At 43.9% G+C, this 23,799-nt stretch overlaps 1 protein-coding gene across 1 annotated transcript in view; it reads left to right on the top strand.

Moving 5' to 3' along the window:
• Window positions 1–15,240: 15,240 nt before the first annotated feature.
• PCCB (propionyl-CoA carboxylase subunit beta) overlaps window positions 15,241–23,799 on the top strand; it is a 62,465-nt gene continuing 53,906 nt past the window's right edge. Inside the window, exons 1-4 of the mRNA XM_036267351.1 lie at window positions 15,241–15,485; window positions 19,874–19,993; window positions 22,082–22,150; window positions 23,635–23,691. Of these exons, the coding sequence (XP_036123244.1) occupies window positions 15,294–15,485; window positions 19,874–19,993; window positions 22,082–22,150; window positions 23,635–23,691 (438 nt within the window). The 5' untranslated portion in view covers window positions 15,241–15,293. The remainder of the gene's footprint in view (window positions 15,486–19,873; window positions 19,994–22,081; window positions 22,151–23,634; window positions 23,692–23,799) is intronic.

Genomic DNA, 23,799 nt, shown 5'->3' with positions numbered 1-23,799 from the left:
GAAGGGGGAGGGAGAGAGATGGAAACATCAATGAGAGAGAACATCGATTGGCCACCTCCTGCATGCCTTCCACTGAGGATTTGGCCCACAAACGGCATGTGCCCTGACTGGGAATCGAACCTGCGACCTCTTGATGTATGGGTCAGCCCTCAACCACTGAGCCACACTGGCCAGGGATGAACAAATCTTTATTCAAATACTTACTGTGTAGATTTGAGAAAAATATTCAAGCCCTCTGAGCCTTGGTTTTCTCATCTATAAAATGGGGATAACAATACTGTCCTTGAAGTATTACCATGGGGCATCATATCTTTACCAAATATGTTTCTAACACAGGCACTATGGATATATAGGTAAAAAAGACAGTCTCAAAGTTTTCTAGTCTACCTTCTTCTTGAATAGCTATTATTTCAATACTTCTACTTCAAGATCTCTTTCAAGCTGCAGATTCATATCTTCTTGCCCTAGCCAGTGGTAACAGCATCAGCCCATGCACTGAAGAATCATGGGTTTTATTCCCAGTCAAGTTTGTTTTCTCTCTCTCTCTCTCCCCCTCCTTCCACTTTCTAAAAATCAATGGAAAAATATGCTTGTTAACAAAAACAAAAAAAAAACAAACCAAAAATAAAATCCTAGAAGGAAATAGCTTCTTGAAGTCACCTAAAAATTTATATATCTAAAACCAAAATCATCATCATTTTCCCAGTATCCAGATCTCACACTGCTTTTCTCTGTTCTGTCAATATGCTATTACTTTCTCTAATGATTATAACCTTGGAGTTACTGCTTTGATTATTCCCCCAATGAGTCTTATTCTATTTTTAAAAAAACAATAACAAACCATCTTATTACAATTATTATTATTCCATCATGTGAGGTATTTAGAATAATCAAACTCATAAAGACTAAAAGTTTAATGATGGTTCCCAGGGTCTGGTAGGAGGAGACAGTGGCAAGTTATTGTTTAATGACTATAGAGTTATGAGAATGGATGATGGTAATGGGGGCACAGAACTGTGAAAGTCACTGTTCTACACTATGACTTTTTAAAAATGATGACATTCCATTGACTAGTAATACCACAATCTGGTTAAGTATCCTGCAATTGTTGAACATTGAAGTTATTAATTTTTCGCCATTTAAATGATACTCCAGTGAATGTTGTTGCAGGTAAACTTTGAGGACATCCATGAGAGAGAGAGAAACTTCTATATTAGTTAGCCCATTTTATTTAGAGGTTCTTTTATACAGCAACTTAACCTTAACCCTAATGTACCTTCCTTACTCAAACTTACAGTTGATTTCTAGCCAGACCCACTAATGTAAGTCTCCCAGATCTATAATCCACCTGACTTAGTATTGACTTATTAAACTAACACTCTGTTTTGCACAAACATCACCACTTCCTTCTGCTCAAGAACTAATACTGTTCATTCATTCATGCATTCATTATTTACGGCCCTATGCTAAGTATATGTCAGTCACTGTTCTAAGTGATATAAGAAAAATAAAAACATAGACATAGTCTTTGTCCTTAATAGTGTAGTTGGAGAGATTAAGACTGACATTAATAGAATACTCACAAAAATAAATATTAAATGATAAATTTGACAATTACAAATAAAAGGAGCAAGGAGACATAAAATAGAAGGATTAAATTTAGTTAAAGAAGTAGAAAAGGCTTCTTTAAGGAAGTGTCAACCTGAAATGTGAAAAGGGGAGAGTGCCTTCCACCAGTGAAGCTAAAGACCCTGCAGAAAGAGAAACATGATGATTTTGAGGAGCTGACAGAACACCAGTGTGGCTGGAGTGAAGAGATGAAGGATGGTACTAGATGAATCAGAGAGATTGGTAGTGTCCAGGCCCTGCAGCCTTCTTTATAGGCCATGTTAAGAATGTTTGTCTACAGGTGGCCAGTGCATACAGTAGAGTAAAGACAGTCTCTTTAATAAATGGTGTTGGGAAAATTGGACAGCTACATGCAAAAAAATGAAACTAGACCATCAACTTACACCATACACAGGAATAAACTCAAAATGGATAAAAGACTTAAATGTGACTCATGAATCCATGAAAATCCTAGAAGAAAATGTAGGCAACAAAATTTCAGACATCATACGCAGCAGTATTTTCACTGATACATCACGTAAGACAACAGAAAAAAAGGAGAAAATGAACACATGGGACTACATCAAACTCAAAAGCTTCTGCACAGCGAAAGATACAATCATCAAAATGGAAAGGCAACCCACTGTATGGGAGAGCAAAATTGCCAATGATACATCAGATAAGGGGTTAATTTCCAATATATATAAAGTGCTCATACAACTCAACAAAAGGAAGACAAAGAACCCACTTAAAAAATGGGCAGAGGAGCTGAATAGACACCTCTCCAAACAGGACATACAAATGGCCAAGAGACATATGAAGAAATGCTCAACATCACTAATCATCAGAGAGATGCAAATTAGAACAACAATGAGGTATCACCTTACACCTGTCTGAATGGCTGCCATCAACAAATCATCAAAAAACAAGTGTTGGCGAGGGTGTGGAGGAAAGGGGACTCCAGTGCACTGCTGGAATGCAGACTGGTGCAGCCACTATGGAAAACAATATGGTGTTACCTCAAAAAATTAAAAATGGAATTGCCATTTGACCTAGTGATCCCATTTCTAGGAATATACCCTAAGAATCCTGAAACACCAATCAGAAAGAATATATGTACCCCCAAGTTTTAGCAGCACTACTTATAATAGCTAAGATCTGGAAACAGCCCAAATGTCCATCAGTAGACGAATGGATAAAAAAGCAGTGGTACATATACACAATGGAGTACTATGCAGCTGTAAGAAAGGAAGATCTCTTATCCTTTGAGACTACATGGAGGGACCTGGAAATTATTATCCTAAGCAAAACAAGCCAAGCAGTGAAAGACAAGTATCATATGATCTCACTTATTTGTGGAATATAATGAACATAACAGTCTGAAGAATGAGGTAGTCCCAGAGATGTGGAAGTGGGGTACAGATTGACAATCCCCAGAAAAGGGGGTGGTGGGGGAGAGATAAACCACAAAACTTATATGCATGTATGCATGAATAATGGACATGGACAACAAAGCTGGGGACGGTGTGGAGGGAGGGGGAGGGGGGAACCAGTGGGGGAAAAAGGAGAAACATCTGTAACAAAAATAAATAAAATAACAAAAAAAATTGAAAAAAAAAAAAAGAATGTTTGTCTTGCCCAGCCAGTGCAGCTCAGTGGATTGAGCATTGTCCCATGGACTGAGAGGTCCCAGTTCAATTCCCCATCAGGACACATGCCCTGGTTTCTGGCTCCATCCCCAGTAGGGGGCTTGCAGGAGGAAGCCAATAGATGTTTCTTGCTCACATCGATGTTTCTCTCTCTCTTCTTTTCTCTCTAAAAAAAAAACACTATATATATATATATATATATATATATATATATATATACATACATATATATATATATATTTTTTTAATCCTCACCCGAGGAAGTTATTTTCAGATAGAGCGGGAAGGAGAGAGGGAGGAAGAGAGAGGGAAACATCGATGTGAGGGAGACACATTGAGTGGTTGTCACCCACACTACCTCAACTGGGGCCAGGACAAACTGCAACCAAGGTACATGCCCTTTGTGGGAACCGAACTTGGGTCTCTCTGGTCCATGGGCCAATGCTCTAACCGGCTAGGGCAAAAACATATTTTTTAAAAGTAGGAAAAAGCCTGGCCGGTGTGGCTCAGTGATTGAGCATCAACCTATGTATCAAGAGGTCGCCGGTTCGATTTTAAGTAGGAAAAAAAAATGTTTGTCTTTCTTTTTTTTTTTAATTCTCACTAGAGGACAATTTTCCATTTTTGTTCAGGTAGAGTGGGAGGGAGAGAGAGGAAGAGAGAGAGAGAAACATTTACATGAAAGGGACACACCGAGTGGCTGACTCCCACATGACTCCAGCGGGGGCCGAGGACAAACTGCAACTGAGGTACGTGCCCTTAGCGGGAACCAAACCCTGGTCTCTCTGGACCGCAGGCCGACGCTCTAATCACTGAGCCAAACCGGCCAGGGCAAGAATGTTTGTCTTTATCATATGAACATTGAGAAGCCATTAAAGAGTTTAGGTTTGAAAGTGGCATAACATGAACTATTTTCCTAAACAGAATGATTAATTAACTAATTAATTAATTCTACTAAGAACAAGGCACCCTTCAGATAAGTTGTCCTGTTTATTTTATCCAGAACACATGGTATATTTTGCCTATCATCATTGGATGTATCTTCTGCCCATCACCACGTATCTAAATCCTACCTATTTCACTTCCCTGACTCTACTTCACTTCCTCCATAGACTGCTATGGTGGCCATGAAAAGGTACCTCTGAGATCTCTGATTGCAATGAGCACAATTGACTGTGGGTCCCGGCTACTGCCTTCTGAAAATAATCACTGTGTTGCACCAAGGTTTTGCTTTCTATGGGCTGCTTCCAGGCAATGACTGAGTGTGGCAGAGAAACTAAGGCCCATTCCTGGAAGATGCCAGACTCCTCTGACAGGTGACTTGGAGAAATCCCAAACAGCCTTGTCAAACTTTCCTTAGAACTGCACTGGGGTGTTAGATGCTTCCATCAAATCTTCCTTCCTTCATCTCTTCACTTGGGGTCAGCCTTGCATTATAGCCTGATAACTTCAGCAGCCTCCCTATTTTCACCCACATTTTCTCTCATAGGCATTTCTGCTAATTTCTTGCACAGAAAATCTTATCTTGCATCCATTTCTCAGGGACCCACACTAACACAAGTGGTACTGGGAGTGGTCCAAGAACATATGTGGTAAAATAGGAATTTGGACTGTCTTATCTACTGCCCATCACGCAAAGAGGATGCCATCCTGATTAGCAGGTGGGGCTTATGTAGTTCCTGGCACAAGGTGGCAGCTCAACTGATAAAGATTTCACCAGTGTTAACCTGAGAAAATGTTCCAGTGGAAGGGAATTCTGTGGCATATGTGATGATGCAAACATCTGAAAAACATGGAAGGAACAATGCCTACAAAGAGAGTAAAATTGGGTGGTTACTACTAAGTTGTATTGACACCCTATATTGAAATCATGAGGGACTGAAGGCCATTAACAACAAGCAGTTTTTGGCTAAGTGAGAGAGCCATAAGGCCTTCAGGACAGCTTACAAAGAGGACTTTATCTCAGTTAGGGAAAGGGAATACACAGCTGAGTGGCAGGAATAAAACCTAACTGTTAGAGTAGCAGAGCTCCAGAGACACTAGAAATGCTCAGCTAAGGCAGGTCAGGAATAGCCTTCTAAAAGCATTGAAGTACAGTACAGAGGGAGCAGTCTGGATGGGTGAAGTGCCCTCCTTAAGGTCACAGTGTATGTATTAAATCAGAAACCTCTTTATGGTGCTGTGTCCTGGAGAAGAAGAACACATAGGTTGTGAAACCAAGAGATAGAAGCAGTAAAAGTGACTGCGCCTACTGTCACACCCAAGGCCCCAATGAGAGATGTTGTGCTTTCTGTCCTCACAACTCTTGACTCTGCAGGGTTAGAGGTCCTAGTCCCCAAAGAGACCACAATTTTGCCAGGGGATATGGCATGGATTCTACTAAATCAAAAGCTGCAGCTGCTGCCAGGGCACTTTGAAGTCTGTGTCCAGGAACCAGCAAGGAAGAAGATCACCATCAAGCAAGGGTAATTGCCTCTGATCAGCAGGAGAGCTGCTTTTGCACAGTAGGGACAAGAAGGAACACATGGAAGCTAGGCAGTCCATTTGGGTGCTCCTGGTACTCTCCTGCTCTGTTGTAACCATGAATGAACATAGGAAGCACCCCATACTGAAAAAATTATTACCAATGGTATAGACTCTTCCAGAATAAAAGTTCGGTTCACAACACCAGGTAAGGCACCAAGACCTGCCTAGGCAGTCATTGGGGGGTGAGGGGACTTGAGAATGGATAGGGAAGAAGGGACACTTACATACTAAGTATGGCTCTGAGATCAACTGCATCAACAAAGTTTGTTCCACTAACGCCCTCTTCCAAGTTTCCTCTCAGGAAGAAAGCCCACAGGAACCAGAGAACTGCTTCCCAAACCTGTGCAGAGAGGTACATCTGTGTGGGGTAAAAGGAAGACTTTGGTGGCCATGACAATGTACCTCTCAGATCTCCAACTGCCAGGAGTGTAATGGACCAAGGGCCCCAGCTACTGCCCTCTGAAATCTATGGTTGGATTCGCTCTGAGGCCATGCATCCTGCAGGCTTCTCCCAGCCAATGACTGAGTGTGGTAGGGAAACTAAGGCAGGCCCTTATTGGGAGATGTGAGACTCATCTGGCATGTGACTTGACTCAAAGACTCCCTGATGATCTTGTTCAATTTTCCTTAACCTGCTCTACAGTCTAAGATGCTTCTACTGGGCCTGCCTTCCATCCTTCCCTCTTTCCTTCACTCTATAGGCAGTTACCTTATAATCAGACTGAAGACTCTCCCAGACTCCTCTGGCTCTCTTCCCATTTTCTCTCACAGGAATTTACCCTAATAAATTTCTTACAAATTCAATCCTATCTGGGCATCAGTTTCTTGGAAGACCAGGACTAAAGACCTCCCCTAAGCCCCCAGATGTCGATGATAACTTGTACTCTGAATGTTTATAACACTTCCTCCTACCACTCACCTGACTCTTCCAAATGCTAACTAGTCAATAAAATTTATCTTTCTTTTTTAAAAATTTACTTATTGATTTTTAGAGAGCGAGAGAAACATCGATTTGTTGTTCCACTTATTTATGCATTCATTGATTGCTCCTTGTATGTGCCCTGACCAGGGATCAAACCCACAACCTTGGTGTATTGGGACAATGCTCTAACCAACTGAACTACCCAGCCAGGGCAAAAATTTACCTTTCTATGTACACATTTTCCCAATAAGTTTAGAAATCTTCTGGAGATAGACATCATTATATTATTCTTGCAAACCTCTGTACTTTACCAAGCGCCCTGAACAGAGAAGGAAATCAGTTTAACCATCATAGAAAAGAAATTGTCAAGGGTGCTGAGCTCTTCAAACAATCCTGTACCCCAGGATTCCTGTTCCCCACTTATTTCAACTTCCCAGTGTATTATCTCTCCACTCCTAAAACTGCCTCCTCAAAATGGTTCCCCATCCTCTTGGGTCCTTTTATCCTTAGTTCCCTGCCTAATTCCCAATACGTTTTATCACACACATTGGCCCAGTAGAGAGTATGGCATAAACAGCTATCAATCAAAAGTTTGTCATGCCCTGTTCCATAGTGTGGAGTTGTTGCTAGAAAGTGGTTGGCCAGCAGGGACTGCAATGCCAAGTTTGCCCCTCTATCCAGAAGTAGCTGGAGTATTTCAGAAGCAGGACTCCTCTTCCACTTGTCTCCTCCCCATTCTCCAGTCAAATACATTGAATTTTAGGGAGGGTGAGATCACAAGATGGAAGAAGCCTAGCTCTCTAAAGCACCGTGTGAAGGAAAGCTGCCCACCATGTGGAGGAACACTTACACTGGAGTGTTATATGAGTGAACAACCAGCTTCCATTATGTTAGGTCACTGAAGTTTGGGGGTTTGTTACAGTTGCTAGCGTTATTCTAAATAATACAGAACTCATTTGTCTTTTTTTGGCTACTCACCATATCAACTCTCTTTCATTTAGAGGGAGTCTCCCATTATGGGACTCTTAATGCCAAACAGGTTAGATTCTTCTTATGCTATAGTTTGGGCATATTACACAGTGTCTGACAATCTGATGCTTTCCTACTCAAGACTCTAAATGTGGGAGTAATGTAAAGATACATGACAATATAGAAACTATTCACAGTGGTTATATGACCTTGAAAATCCAGGGGCAGTGGCAGCAAGGCCTGGCAACAATGGTTTTCATTTATTTTTATTTTTATTTCTTTTGCATTTATCTTGAGACAGAGCAGGAGGGAGAGAGAGAGAGAGAGAGACACCAATGTGAGAGAGACACATCATCTGGTTGCCACCCACACGATCCCAACAGGGATGAGGGACAAACTTCAACCGAGATATGTGCTCTTAGCGGGAACTGAATCCGGGTCTCTCTGGTCCGCGGGCAGACACTCTAACCGCTGAGCCAAACCAGCCAGGACATTGTTTTTAGTTCAATGTACTAACCAGAGTATTCTTGTGACATGACCTTGGCTGTGTTTTTCTGCTTCTAGATTTACTTGCTTTTTCACTTTTCTCCATCCTTCTTGACAATTCCTTCCAATAATTTTCTTCTTTATATATCCAGAATCAGTTTCCATCTACATTATCTTTCCCATCTACACTGAACTCTCCTCCCAAACTAGACTCAATGGAATTACCATTTATTAAGCACCTAGTGCACACTCAGCATTGTGGTAGACATTTACGTATGTCATCATCATACTTAATTTAATCATTCTAACTATTCTATAGGGTCAGTATTAAATATGTTTTTTTTAAATTGATTTTGGAGAGAGGAAGGGATAGAGAGAAATAGAAATGTCAATAGGAGAGAAACATCAATCATCGGCTGTCTCTCCCCCCCCCCCCCCCCCAAGGATTGAGCTCGCAACCCTGGCAGGTGCCCTGACCAGGAATAGAACTGGGACCTCCGGGTGCATGGAACGATGCTCAACCAACTGAGCCACACTGGCCGGGCAGGGTCAGTATTATTATTGTCATTTATAAATGGGAAAATTGCAGCTCAAAGAGATTAACTGATTTTTCCAGTCACACTGCTGTGTCACTTGGAATTCAGTTTTAGTACATCAAAGTATGTTTTTCATTGCACCAGAAACCCTTCGCTAACTCTTAGTTATGGCTTCTGTCTAGGGCCTCTTCTAGTCTATGTCTGTTTGATTCTGGGAGTGAAAATTATACTTATATATACTTAATCCCTTCCTACATATAAAAAGAGTTATAAAGCAAGTTCTGTTGTAGCTGCTTTCTTTTTTGTACTTTTTATTTTAATCCTCATCTGAGGATATTTTTTCATTTATCTTCAGATAGTGTGGGACGGAGGGAGAGAGAGAGAAATATCACCATGAGAGGGTAAGAGGGACACATTGACTGGTTGCCTCCCACATGACCCCAGCCAGGGCCAGGGCCAGGGCCAAACTGCAACAGATGTACGTGCCCTTGACCGGAATCGAACCTGAGACTCATGGGTCTGCAGGCCGACGCTCCAACCACTGAACCAAACCAGCCAGGGCCAAGTTGTAGCTGTTTTCTGAGCCTTCAAACAGTATGTGTTTTTCTTGTCCATTTTTGTTCTTTCCTTCCTTTCCCTTTCTCCTTTCTTGCTTTCTTTCTTATGCTCCCTCCTTTCCTCCCTGCCCTCCCTTCCTTCCTTCCTGACAAAGTAACAAACCCTGTGTGACAGCAGAGAGTACATGGTGACATCACTTCATTCATCTCTTGCTGAATTTCCTTAGACTGCGCTGCAGTCTAAAATACTTCTTCCCAACTTTCTTTCCTTCTTTCTTTCATGCACTCATTCACACTTGCGTTAATTGTAAAAGTTGACATTTTGGGACAGTTGGATGGGATAAACCATTCCCTAATTAACTTTATTACTTTTGATGTTCCCAGTAAGTACATTGCAAATATCAGCAACACCCTCAGGAAACTACAGGTTTCCTGTGCTCCGGGAAAAGCTGCCTCTAGTGATGGAGCCTGAGGGTCAGATAGTCCCATTTTCCTAGAGAAACTGGAGTAGGGAGAAACAAAGTTCATTCAGTAACTGAATTTTTTTTTTTTTATCCTCACCTGAGGACATTTTTTTTTTTTATATATATTTTGTTCAGATAGAGTGGGGGAGGGAGAGAGAGAGAGAGAGAGAGACAGAGAGAGAGAGAGAGAGAGAAACATCGACATGAAAGGGACACATCGAATGGTTGCCACCCAAATGACCCAACCAGGGCCGGGGACAAACTGCAACCAAGGTACGTGCCCTTAGCGGGAACCGAACCCGGGTCTCTCCAGACTGTAGGCCAATGCTCTAACCGCTGAGCCAAACTGGCCAGGGCTGAATACTTTTAATGTATTAGGAAAAAAGAAACAAAGATAAAAATTGTAGAACTGTTACCATAAATATGCTTATAATCCTGTGGAGAGTCATAAATGAATAATTTTTTCCAGTTTCTAGCTGTTAACCTGAATTGCTTTAGAACAGCATACCAAATGCTTAAAATCATCCATAATAATATAAATAATTGTGAAATTAGCATAATTCACATAACCTTTTAGACTTATAGCAGGAATTACTTTTTAAAAAGAAGTTAGGAGTAGAAGCTACTAATTAAAAAGAAATATTTCTTAATCTAATACTTTGATGACTGTCCTAGCATTTTTTAAGCAGACGGAAGAGGACGAGGAAGGAGGAGGATGTGTGTGTGTGGGGGGGAACAAGAGTATTTGTAACTTGGCTTCAATTCAACTCAGTATCCAGAAACGGAGAAAATCACTAAGGCTCTTTTGGTTGAAATGGGAAAAGGCATTCTCAAGAGTGGAAGAATCAGTCTATTCAGAAGGCAATACTGGAACTGTTCTTGTGAGCTCAAGGACTCTTTCTTCAAATTCACATCCTTTTTCATATCTTCTGCCAATCTAGTTAGGTATATGCAGTATATCACAGTTCTGCACACATACATCTCAAACCCATTATCAGGTAAAAGTACAAACAAAAGTGGAGTGTAATATGGTAAGATTACATCCGCAAATTCTGAACAGATAATTTTAATGCAACATATCAAGCAGATAATCAAAGAATGAAGCAATTTCGTGGGATGGAAAGCACTTTGGATATTGGAAGGGAACTAATGCCACTAGGAAAAGCAAGAAGGTGAAGGGAATATTCTTGGAGAAAGTTAAGGATATATAGTAGGCCATGTGGAGATGATAGGAGAAAGCCTCAAATGAAGGACTGACGGGTAGAAGAGAGAATATGGAGGCAAACGCTGGTCTGAGGAGCAGAACTGTGCTTTACAGGGCTCAACAAAGTGGGAGATTGGGAGGTGGAAGTAGAGAAGGAGCCGGTTGCTGAGCAGAGGACTGGGGAAAAGGTATGCAGTCAGGGAACCAGTTAGGGAAGAAGAATCACTGACAATCACTAAGGAACCACAAAAGACAGGAACTTTCAGGGTGGAGACCGAGAGTGCAGGAGCAATATAAATGATTCTAGACAGTCCGAGTCCAAAGTGGTCTGCTGATGAGACACTTAGGTAGCATTTGCTGCAACCCAGGTAACCAGAGAAAACGTGAGGCTCCTATACATGGACAGCCCCAATAAAACGCAGACATTGATACAAGCTATAAATGAGGAACAAGAAGCAGATGGGAGTTTAGAAAGAGGAGAGATTGCTTGTAATGGGAAATTATGAAAATGCCTTGTGGAAGAAATGGTGTTTGGAATGGGATATATGAGATTTGGAGATGCAGAAACTGGAACAGCAAGGAAGAGCAAGAATCTACAGTGTCTTAGTATAGTGTAGTGAATTGCGTTCCCCCAAAAGATATGTCCAAGTCCTAATCTCTTGTATCTGTGAATGTGACCTTATTTGGAAAGAGTTTTACAGATGGAAGCAAGTTAATGATCTTCAGATGAGGTTATCCTGGATTTAGGGTGGGCCCAAAATCCAAAGACTAGTGTCCTAATAAGAAAAAGAAGAGGCAGCCTTGGCCGGTTTGGCTCAGCGGTTAGACTGTCGGCCCGCAGACCAATGAGTCTTGGGTTCGATTCCAGTCTTGGGTTCGTACCTCAGTTGTGGTTCATCCTTGTGCCTGGTCAGGTCGTGAGGGAGGCAACCAGTCGATGTGACTCTAGCACATCGATGTTTCTCTCTGTCTCCCTCCCTCCCACTCTATCTAATGAAAAATACAAAAATATCCTCGGGTGAGGAATTAAAAAAAAAAAGAAAGAAAAAGAGGAGGCAGATCACAGACAGGGGACACCAGAAAGAGGCCATGTGAAGATAGAGGCAGAGATTGGAATTATGCTGCTATATGCCATGGAACACCAGAAGCTGGAAAAGGCAAGAAAGAATTCTCCCCTAGAGCCTTTGAAAAAAGAATGGCTCTGCCAACATTTGATTTTGGACTCCAGGTCTCCAGAGCTGAGAGAATAAATTTTTGTTTTAAGGCACCAATTTTGTGGTAATTTTTAGAGTAGCTCTAGGAGACTAATACACCTAGTTGGATTTTTGTGACTTTTGCAAGCAACTGTGGGCAGTCTGTGAACAGAATCAGAGTGATCCAAAAGGTGTGATCCAGGATTGGGCCTTAGCACAAAGATATTGATGAAAATTCAAGAGATCAAGAGAGGCCAGAATGCTAGAGTAGGCAGAGTTGAAATACATATACTAAGGGATTTAAAAAGTTATATTGAGGATCTGGGCGGAGGGGATAAAGGGGAGGGAAAGTGGGGGACATCTGTAATACTGTTAACAACAAATAAAAAATTTAAAAATTAGCCCTGGCCGATTTGGCTCAGCGGTTGGAGCAGTGGCCTGCGGACCAGAGAGTCCTGGGTTCGGTTCCTGCTACGGGCATGTATCAAAAAAAAAAAAAATTTAAAAAATTATATTGGTACATGGACCAGAAGCAGTATGAAGTAAGAGTGTGGGAAAGGAGGTGATAGAGAGAACTGACAGATTTCAGCTCCTGGAAGTGAAGCAATTCTTAGGATCACAAGGCCCAGCATGTCAGTGGCTGAAGTGGAATAGAGTTAAGAGCCCTTCATGTTGAGGAAGCAGAGGCATTCTGAGGCCCAGGAGTCAGGGGATTATCATCATGAAGGCTGAATGGACGGACTCTCTGAGAATGGTGGTGGAAAGCAGATGGGATGGTTGATTTTGTGTTAACTTGATTGGGCTAACAGATGCCCGGATAGCTGGTTAAATATTTCTGGGTATGTCTATGAGGGTGTCTCTGGAAGGGACTAGCATTTGAGTCAGTATACAAGCTAAAAAGGATCACCCTCACTATCGCAGGTGGGCATTATCAATCCACTGAGGACTGATAATGAACAAAAAGGCAGAGGAAGGCCAAATTCCCTCCCTCTATTTGAGCTAAGACATCCATCTTTTTTTATAATACTTTTTTTTCCTTTATTGATTTTAGAGAGAGAGGAAGTGAGAAGGAGAGAGAGATAGAAACATTGATGAGAGAGAACATCAATTGGCCACCTCCTGCATGCCCCACACTGGGGATCGGGCCCACAACTTGGGCATGTGTCCTGACCAGGAATCGAACTGGTGACCTCTTGGTGCATGGGTCGACGCTCAACCACTGAGCCACACTGGCTGGACAAGACATCCATCTTATCCTGCCCTTGGACATATGTGCTCCTGGTTCTAGGAATTTTGGACTCAGATCCAAACTTACACCATTAACCCCTTAGCCCTCCCTCCTTTCCTAGACCTTTGGACTTAGACTGAATTGCATCACAGGCTTTCATGGTTCTCCTGCTTGCACATAGCAGATCATAATCATGTGAGCCAATTCCTATAACATCCATAAACACACACACACACATATATATAATGGTTCTGTTTCTCTGGAGAACCCTGACTAATAGAGCAGGGAAAACATTTATTAAAGCTGGGGACAGTGAAACAAGAAAGGGATGGAGAAATTAGCCTAGGCTGGTCTACTTTGGCTCACTAGGAAGTCACAGAAAAATTTGGGGACAGGTTCAGGGGGTTTGCCTGGGATGAACTGCTACTGCCCATTGCTGCCCTGGTTGCAAGGCCCCTGGGGTCCCTTAGAGTCTAGGAGATGTATGCCTATAAAGGACAAAGGGGGGGGGGGAAGGGCACACTCCTGGGAAGGAGCGCAAGCTGGGTCCTTTGTTTTCAGGCTTTTATTTTTCTCTTGCAGGTGGGAATCTTAGGCGAGGTCTCAGGGGAGAGTTTTAACATGATATGAATCAGCCATGGTCAGTTTGGCTCAGCAGTTAGAGCGTTGGCCTACAGTCTGGAGAGACCTGGGTTTGGTTCCTGCTCAGGGCACGTACCTCGGTTGCAGTTTGTCCCCGGCCCTGGTTGGCTGTGCGGGTGGCAGCCACTCGATGTGTCCCTTTCACATCGATGTTTCCCTCTCTCTCCCTCCCAGTCTACCTGAACAAAAAATGTCCTCGAGTGAGGATAAAAAAATAAATAATTAAAAAAAAAACCATGATATGAATCAGTTTTCTAGGTGTGCTCCTTCAGGGTCACGGTCTTCATTGATTGGTCAGTGTCAGGGCAGGGGGTTGTTAGTCACTGTAGCTGGTCCTGACATTGCTCACCTGGTTTTGCTGTTTTTCTGGATCTGGAGCTGAAATACAACTGAGACTTAAATGTTATTTCTGGGGGTGGGCTGGGGTAGGTTACCTCTTTATCTCCTGTAAATTGCTCTGTCAGTTTGTTTAGCTTTTTGTCTGTTTCAATATTTCACTTGTTCTGGGTTTCTGGCATATCTCAGCTGCACCCCCAGAATTTTCAATTCAGTAGGTCTGGCGTGGAGTCTGAGAGTTTGAACTCTCTCCTGGGTGATGCTGAAGCTGGGCACACACTTTGAGAACTACTCGCTATGGGTTAAGAGCCCTGTGCTCAGTGTTTGAATCCTGGTTCCACCACATCTTTATAAAAATATTTTTTTTTCTTTATTGATTTTAGAGAGTAAGGGAGAGGGAGAGACAGAGATAGAAACATTGATAAGAAAGAACACAGATTGGCTGCCTCCTGCATGCCCCCCACTGTGGATTTGGCCCACAACCTGGGCATGTGCCCTGACCCGAAATTGAATGGCACTCAGCTGCTGAGCCACACCAGCTGGGCTCCACCACATCTTTAGCCTTGATCAAATCACTCTACCTCTCTGTGCTCCATTTACCTCATCTGTGGAATGAGGATAATAAGCTAATGCAAGTAAGTGCTTAAAGCCACACCTGGTCCACTGTTCAATAAATGTTAGTTCATTATCTACTTATTTTCTGGTGCAAGTAGGATAAGAAACCTAGACGCATCTTCTGTGTAGCCAGGAGGGTACAGGGTGGGAGGACCACTCTCAATTCTCTGGGTGACGCTGTAGGAGGGCCTGGGATCGGAACTCCCAGGCCATCCTCCCAAGCAAGCTCTACATTCCAGCCCAGACTCCTGACGTCAGGCCCACGTTGCGCAGGCGCAGGCGCAGACCCCGCTATGCTTACGCTCGACGCACTTGCGTACTCAGGTGCACTAGTTGGGGGCGCGCCAGCAGAACAAATATGGCGGCGGCGATGCGCGTGGCGGCGGCAACAGCAAGGCTCAGCGTTGGGGTGAGCGGCCTCCGTGTCGCGGCTCGCAGCCTGTGCAGCCAGCGCAGCCAGCCCGTCTCCATTAACGAGCGCATAGAGGACAAGCGCCGCGCCGCGCTGATGGGAGGGGGCCAGCGCCGCATTGACGCGCAGCACAAGCGAGTAAGTTCGGAGGGGACCGGGGCCGCCCCGCCCTGGCGTTGGCGACCTATCACAGCGTGCCCTGCTCGCGGCGCCAGAGGCCTCCCAGCCAATCCACGCAAAGCTGGGGAGGGGCGAGGGTGAGAATGTTCACCTTGAGAACTTGTTGCCTTCCTCCAAGAAGCAGATTAACAAGAAGATAAGCACCATTGTTTTTGTTTTTTGTTTTTTGTTTTTACCACTTTTTGCTTTCCCTTTGCAATGTTAGGCGGAGCTGGCTCTCCGCTTAACAGCTATAAACTTTTGGACAAGTTACTCATCTTTAGGAGTCGGTTCATTCTAAGCAGAAGATAGTACTAATTCTCCCCACACACTCCTATTGTTAAAATAGAGATAGTGAAGCAGTGATAGGCACTTAAGTTTTTAAATTTCTGCGTATTCTTCTCATGCCCCATGAAAGAATGGTTCTTGATCCATTATGGAAGCAGTAAGGTCAAGACATATGGCAGGGGAAGTAACATAGGCAAACTCTCACATTAATCTGGGGTGGGATGTCTGGTGCATGCAGGGAACTTGTGGAACTCTGCCGCCAGAACACCAGCTAAACTCCCTTAGGGTCTCGGTCTCAGTGTGCATGGACCTGCTGGGTAGGAAAGCACACGTTGAAAGCAGTGGTTTTTCTGGGAGTGTTCATGTTTATGTTTGGCTAGAGTGAGCAGCTGAGGCACTGCCACCCACTGCCCAGGTGTTGATGGAGATATGCTGGGTAGGTCATTTATCAGATCGGTTGATTACCTGGGACTTGAAACCAGACTTGCTTACTGCTTCCCTGACACATGTGTGAGTCTGGAGCGATTTGCTGGATGAGTTAAATTGAGACAGGCTAGTAAGCCAGGACAAGTGGAATAGGGAAACTGAGACAGATAGTTAGCAGTTTACAGCCATCTAGTAAATCTTATCTTACCTAAACCAGGGACAGTTAATAGGAGTAAAAGGCTTGCACTTCTCCCCAACCAGAGGGTAAATAGCTTTAATTACCCTACTCTGGGAGACAGATAGCAAAAGTCCAGCTAGTGTTATTTGTCAACCACACCCAAGGCCAGATGAAGAGAAGAAACCTCATTTTGGTATATCAGCATAAAGCTGATCAATATTCTATTAAGATCCTCCCCCAGGACTTTGCCTAAACTCCCAGCCTTTAAAACCCCGCAAAATGAAGGTCCCATCTCGAGCTCTCCTTCCCAGGAGCATGATGGTCTCCCTCCCAGGCATGAATCTCCCAGACTCTAAGGGATCCCGTGAAGTGTGCAACCAGGGCAGCAATGGGTAGTAGCAGTTTGTCCCAGGTAAACCCCCTGACTCTGTCCCCAAGGCCTCCTTTTCTCTGACTTGTTAGTGAGCCAAAGCAGACCAGCCTAGGCTCATTTCTCCAGCCCTTTCTTGTTTTACTGTCCCCAGCTTTTATCATCCTCTAAAATTCACTTGGACTCGTGTTGTGACATTTTTCCTGCACAAAGTCAAGAATCCACACACTACCAGCTGGCTCTGGGCAGACCTTCTCAGGGCCAGGTTCCCTTTTCAGCAAAATAAATAACTAACCTGGAAAGTTGTAGAGGTAAAATTCTTAGAGGTGAAGGGCACTGAGGCATAGCTCACAAGTGTAGGGGAGGTGACTAGGGTGAAAGGCTGGCATCTTCAGCAAGGCAATTTGAACCAGCCCTTTTAAGTCAAAATTGAGTGTTGATTTAGATGTTGTAAATTCCCATTTGACAAGGGCCTAAAGGTGACAGTTTCTTTTGACTCTTGGGAATAAGATGTAAATTTGGTTGATAGTGTATGGTACCAGGAGTGCTTTCCCTTCGTCCTGTGAGATGGCTCTGTCTGGGGTGAGGGACATTTTAGATCATCCTCTGGAAAGGCCAGTCAGTGCTCCCCTGGACTCTTTCTGTTGGGGCCATTGCTCAGTTTCTCCCTGGAACATCATTCATCCTTCCCGGTAGGCGGATCCTGCTGGGTTTAGCTGCAGCTTCCAGAAGCTGTCTTTTGCTAAAGCAGACTTAGTTGGGAGGCCAACTTGATTTAAATCCCCACTCCACCCTTTTTAAACAGTTTTTTGGACTACTTGCTTTCCTAAAATAGATTCCTAGAAATGGAATTACTAGGTCAAAAGTTAGGAATATTTTAACACTCTGATATATAGTGCCAAACCGAAAACTTCCTTTACTTTACATAACTGTAAGGAATCGGGGGCGCTGCCAAATAAAACAGAGAAGAGACTGGAGAGCCAATCAGCCGAATAAACAGGGATCAGGCTTTATTGGGTACACTCCGGGCGGGTTCACAGACTCCGGGGGTCGAGTCCTAGAAGCCGCGCTCAATGTAGGGGCTTGTGTCTTTTATATCTGCTTGTTGTAGCTGGAATTTGTCCCTTAGGGTTTGGCCCTGCGGGGGCTATGCATGGAGCCTCTGAAATGTGAATCGATAAGAGCAAGATGGGAGTTAATTTACAAGCTCGAGGCAGGCCGTTCAGGGTGGAAGGCAAGGCTGAGCAAGCGATACAATGGTCGAGCACTTTGCCTGGCGCCAGTCCCCAGGCCATTGGACATTCCCGACTCTGTTGATAATGACAAAGGGGCGCAGGTATCTTTCTGGCTACTTCGAGCTGGACGGGGCGGCGTTAGGGGAGGGGGCCCATGTCGGCATGATCCGGGCCTGAGGATCTGGTGAGAGGTTGATAATGGCTTAGCATCAAGATCTCGTGCACCGTCTGGCTGGTGAAGGCCTTCAGTCGGTTTTGTAGTAGGGAGGAGAGTAGTCGCAGGAGACAGGGTCCGAAGGCTAGGGCTAGAAAAAGGAGAGTTAGGGGACCCTTAAGCGGCAAAACCCAGTGTGCCCAGTTGGAATCGAACCAGGTGCTCCAAGATTGATCTCGCCTTTCCCGAATGCGTTGTGCTATTAATCAGGGTGACGTTGGGAACAGGCAGGGAGGCGTCCTGGGGGACTATATTGATGTTGGGGGTGAGATATACCAAGGTGCAGGTGCTGGTCCAGTTAGTGGGGAGACACATATAGGTGGTGGACCCACACATATATATGGCAGAGTAGGCTGAGGAGACAGGGATAGGCATACCCAACAGTCAGGTGCAAATGTGGAGTTGGCCTTATAGAGGAGGCGTTGGGTCAAATTCAGGGTACAGAACAGATGGGAGGATTCCAGAAGCGAAGGAGAGAAGGTGGCAAGAATGAGTGGGCAACCAGGGGTGAGGCCCAGAGTCAGAAAGATGTATAGCAGAATCATAATGACTTATCGTGGATGATCCAATTAGGGCGTCTTGTGTATTCTGATTTTGGTCAGCCCTAATGGAGTGCACATGAAGCGAGGCTCCGGGACTGGTTGCTCTTCTGGAATCGGGGTTTCGTTATCCTAGAGAGATGGATCCAGGCGGAGAATAACAGTGTATAGGAATGCCTGTTTTAACATGACCTCACTGGCTTTCGCCAATTTGAGGTGTTTTTTTGGTGGATGGGGGGACAGTGGACCTGGATAATTGGTTTGGTGTAAAGGCTTTAGAAGCCTAAGCAATGGAGGCTCTGAATAGGTTGAGGGCTCCAACCTCATCCCCCCTAAGAAGCCTTTTTTTTTTTTTATTCCTTTCAAGTGAGTTCTTTAGCACGCTCTGTCCCACTCCTTTTCTTTTCAGCCACTCCCTGCTGTGGGGTTGTTTCTGCATCATAGCATCACTGTCAGGAGTAAAATCCCTAATGGTAGGTTAGTAGGAGAAGCCTATATGATGCAGGAGAAGAACCAGGAAGTAGTCTCGGAAGTGCCCTCGGGGTGAACCCTCGTGATATGAGTTTCTGTGGGGTTCCCTAGAAAAAGCCAGTGAGCCCTGGCCGGTTTGGCTCAGAGGTTGGAGTGTCGGCCTGCGGACGAGAGAGTCCTGGGATCGGTTCCCCCTAGGGGCACGTACCAAAAAAAAAAGAAAAGAAAAAGCCAGTGAATCTGGGTGTGAAGCCTCAGACTGTTCACTAAGCCTGCTTTAGTTTTCCACCTCCTGTTTCTCCATTCTTTTTATTATTGTGGAATATTTATTAATATTTTTTAAATATTGTGGAACTAGTTATCTCGTTCCAGGCTCTCCTTACCCCCACTTTTTGTCTCCACCTTTTCCACTTTCTACTCACTTATTTGCTTTCCACAGTTGGTGGCTCCTGGAGTACCCGTCTGCACTGAGTTTTAACTAGGTGAACTCTACTGATGAAACCTGTTTCTTGGACAGGTTGATGGAATACAGGCTTTCACATGGGGTGAAGGGGCAAAACCTGTTCTCCTGGCCCTCCTACAATCACTCCTTGCTTACTAACTTTGTCTATGATGACATCACTGAATGATTTTTGTTGCACTTTAGGGAAAGCTAACAGCCAGAGAGCGGATCAGTCTCTTGCTGGACCCTGACAGTTTTGTTGAGAGCGACATGTTTGTGGAACACAGATGTGCGGATTTTGGAATGGCTGCTGATAAGAATAAGGTATCTATTCACAATGGTGTTGTGAGCTTCCAAGTTGTACTTTCCTGCCGTGGCTCTGCTGGTCTACCCACTAGACTAGCGATTTTAAACCTTTTTCATCTCATGGCACACGTAAACTAATTACTAAAATTCTGTGGCACACCAAAAAATATATTTTTTGCTGATCTGACAGAAAATAGGTATAATTTTTTTTTTATCCTCACCTGAGGACACTTTCTGCATTTATCTTCAGATAGAGTGGGAGGGAGGGAGGGAGGAAGAGAGAGAAACATCGACTGATTGCCACCTACACAACCCCAACCAAGGCCAGGGACAAACTGCAACCAAGGTATGTGCCCTTAGCGGGAACCGAACCCGGGACTTTCAGGTCCACGGGCCGACGCTCTAACCGCTGAGCCAAACCGGCCAGGGCAATAGGTTCAATTTTGATTCATTCACACCAGACAGCTATTGTTGGCTGTTGTCATTATTTTATTTGACAATCTAAGGGAAAAGAGGTCAGTGCCCCTGGCTAAATAGTCAGGGATTGCATGTTTTTAAAATTCTTCCTCCCTCCCACTCTGTCTGAAGATAAATGCAAAAATGTCCCCGGGTGAGGGGAAAACAAATTCTTGCTGCATACCAGTTGAAAATTATTGCACTAGAATAATGAAATTCTGGGACTCAGGATACATTGAAAAATTTTCATGTTTGGGGCCCTGGAATGCAAGATGACCTCTGAAGAGACACTAGCATGACCTCCAGGTCTCCCACTTACCTTTATCTACAGATGAAGGAGTGTGAGTGGACTGCTTATACCTTGTGCAGTGGGACTCTGGCTCAGTTCCCAGGGCTCTGGTTGTGGGTTCAGAGTTCTTGCAGGTATAGTATGACAAACTTGGAAGGAAAGATGAGAAAGTCTTTTAGTTGCGTTCTGGTTTGTCTAGGCATCAGAGACCCCTAAAGACTAACCACTTGCCTCTTTGACACATTAAGTTTATGCCTTGGAGTTTTTGAGATCAGAGTCACTGACACTTCTTCCTTCAATTGGATATTCTCCATGAATGTGCAGAGTTCTTTTTTATTTATTTATTTATTTATTTATTTTTTATCCTCACTGGAGGACATTTTCCCATTTTTTTGTTCAGGTAGAGTGGGAGAGAGAGAGGAACAGAGAGAGAGAGAGAAACATCAACGTGAAAGGGACACATCGAGTGGCTGCCACCCGCACAACCGACCTGGGCCGGGGACATACTGCAACCGAGGTACATGCCCTTAGCGGGAACCGAACCCGGGTCTCTCCGGACCGCAGGCCGACGCTCTAACCGCTGAGCCAAACCGGCCAGGGCTGTGCAGAGTTCTTTGGATTCACTTTGGTCGGTTTTCTTCAGGTCTGCATACATGCTGTTTATGACCAAATATTTGTAAACTTGGCACCAAACCAGCTGGCTCCATTTGGGCCATTATGGGCTACACAGTGATTGCCAGGATTCCAAGCAAAATGATAGGTTTGCCTTTTTAAGGTTTGTGGGTGGGGTGTGGGGTTTTGTAGAAGTTGCCTTGTTTTTTTATGTGTCCTTTTCCTTTCTGTGAGCATTTGTTAATGACAACCCTAGAGGGTCTCATGATTATTCTGCTTCTACGAAGGAGATGAGGCCTAAGATTACATAGCCCTTCATTTCTGCTAAAGCAGTAGCCCAGTGCTTGCTATTGCAGACCTGAGGGGGACGGGAGATTTCTTTGTGTTCTTAATTCTTACTGGATTTTAAAGAATTTGGCCCTGGCCAGTTTGGCTCAGCTGTTAGAGCATTGGGTTTGGTTCCCGCTAAGGGCACGTACCTCGGTTGCAGTTTGTCCCTGGCCCCAGTTGGGGTTGTGAGGGTGGCGACCAGTCGATGCATTGCTCTCACATCGATGTTTCTCTCTCCCTCTTTCTCCCTCCTGCTCTATCTGAAGATAAATGCAAAAATGTCCTTGGGTGAGGATAAAAAAAAGAATTTGGGGTGGGTTTTTTTTTTGATGGGGGCATCTTTCATTGGGGCATAATTGGTAAATTTATTGAAAGAAATGTTTGTGTTTTTAACCTTTATTTTTTTATTTTTCTGATAGTTTCCTGGAGACAGTGTCGTCACTGGACGGGGCCGAATCAACGGAAGATTGGTTTATGTCTTCAGTCAGGTATTTCATAACTCCAATAGGTGGAGCTTTCCTTGAGGGCAGATCCGGGAGCAAAAAAAAAAATGTGAGAAGAAAACAGTCGTGGGGAATGAAAACTTGCATGTAGTTTGGGGCAAATGAGGGATTTACTTTTTCTTTTTCAATGCACATTTCCACAGTATTATACTATGTATTTTTTTTTTTTTATCCTCACCCGAGGACATTTTTCCATTTTTTGTTCAGGTAGAGTGTGAGGGAGAGAGAGGAACAGAGAGAGAGAAAAACATCGATGTGAAAGGAACACATTGAGTGGCTGCCAGCCGCACAACCGACCAGGGTCGGGTACAAACTGCAACTAGGGTACGCGCCCTTAGCAGGAACCGAACCTGGGTCTCTCAGGACCGCAGGCCGACGCTCTAACCGCTGAGCCAAACCGGCCAGGCACTATGTATTTTTTCTTAGGGAGACAAAATCCCTAGTCTGTTTGGGGGAGGATCACAGGGCAGTAATCATGTAAGTCTTGGCAGGTTGAATGTGTGCCTGGAGGGCAGCTAAGTTCTAGGCAGGGTGTGTGGACCTGAGAGACCTTGATGCAGCCTGGGCGGAGGAGTCTAGACGCTCAGAACCATGGACCCCTGAGTTTTTGGCTTTCATTAAAGTGTTTAAACATGTTTTATCAGGCTGAATCAAAACAGATACAGTTTGTTCATACCACACCATAGGAGAATGTAGTAGGCAGAATAATGGCCTCCAAAGATGTCCAAGTCCTAATCCTTGAAACCTGTGGATATGTTACCTTACATGGGAAAGGAATTATCTTATAGATGGAATTAATGTTTTTCTTCCCACCCGCTACTTTCCAGGGTTCCTGGATTGTCCCTTGTGTTTACTCCGTCTACAGGTGTATAGACTTCTATTTACTCCAAGTCAGATATCCTTGTGCTTTTAGTTCTCAGATGTGTTCAGTTTCTCTTCTGCTGCTGTTTCCTCTTCCTTTTTTTGGCTCTCATGTGCTGAATCTGTTTTTAATTCCCCACTTTATTTGGGAGGGATGTTTAGGAAGGAGGTCATTTTTAAAAGAAACCCTTTGCATCAGAAGGTAATGAAAATCCATAAGCAAGAGGAGGCAGTGAGGGCTCTGATACACTTTTCACCTCCCTTGTCAAAACAGCAAATGTTTCCTAGTAATAGAAATGCCTGACCATTTGACGTCCATAGAATCTGATTTTTGTTAATTCCTCATGAAAAGTTTTCCTTTCCTCAGAGCTACAAATCATTTTTGTAGAGCAAAGACTAGGTCTTTTGCTCTTGACAATACATGAACTCCCTTTAAGATATTTACTATTCTGTGGAATGATTTATAAATTAGACTTGAAATGTTTTTTTAACTTCTGAAAAGCCTTTAAAAACGTTAACTTTATCTTTGTTTTCTATTTCCTCCTACTATTGGCTCTTCATCTCTGGCTAGTCACTGTATTTTATTTGTTGATTTGTTTTCTTTTTAGGATTTTACAGTTTTTGGAGGCAGTCTATCAGGAGCACATGCCCAAAAGATTTGCAAAGTAAGTATTCAATAGTAACAACAAACCCAGTACTTCTCAGTCGCATAGTGCATACTGATTATCTTTGGGGTGTAAGACGCTGGGCTGAGTATGTAGGGTGGGGCAGAG

This window comes from Molossus molossus, unplaced genomic scaffold (assembly GCF_014108415.1).
Source record: "Molossus molossus isolate mMolMol1 unplaced genomic scaffold, mMolMol1.p scaffold_m16_p_18, whole genome shotgun sequence".
Lineage (NCBI taxonomy): Eukaryota > Metazoa > Chordata > Mammalia > Chiroptera > Molossidae > Molossus > Molossus molossus.
The sequence above is the reverse complement of the archived record's forward strand: the minus strand, read 5'-3'. Positions and strand labels throughout refer to the sequence as shown.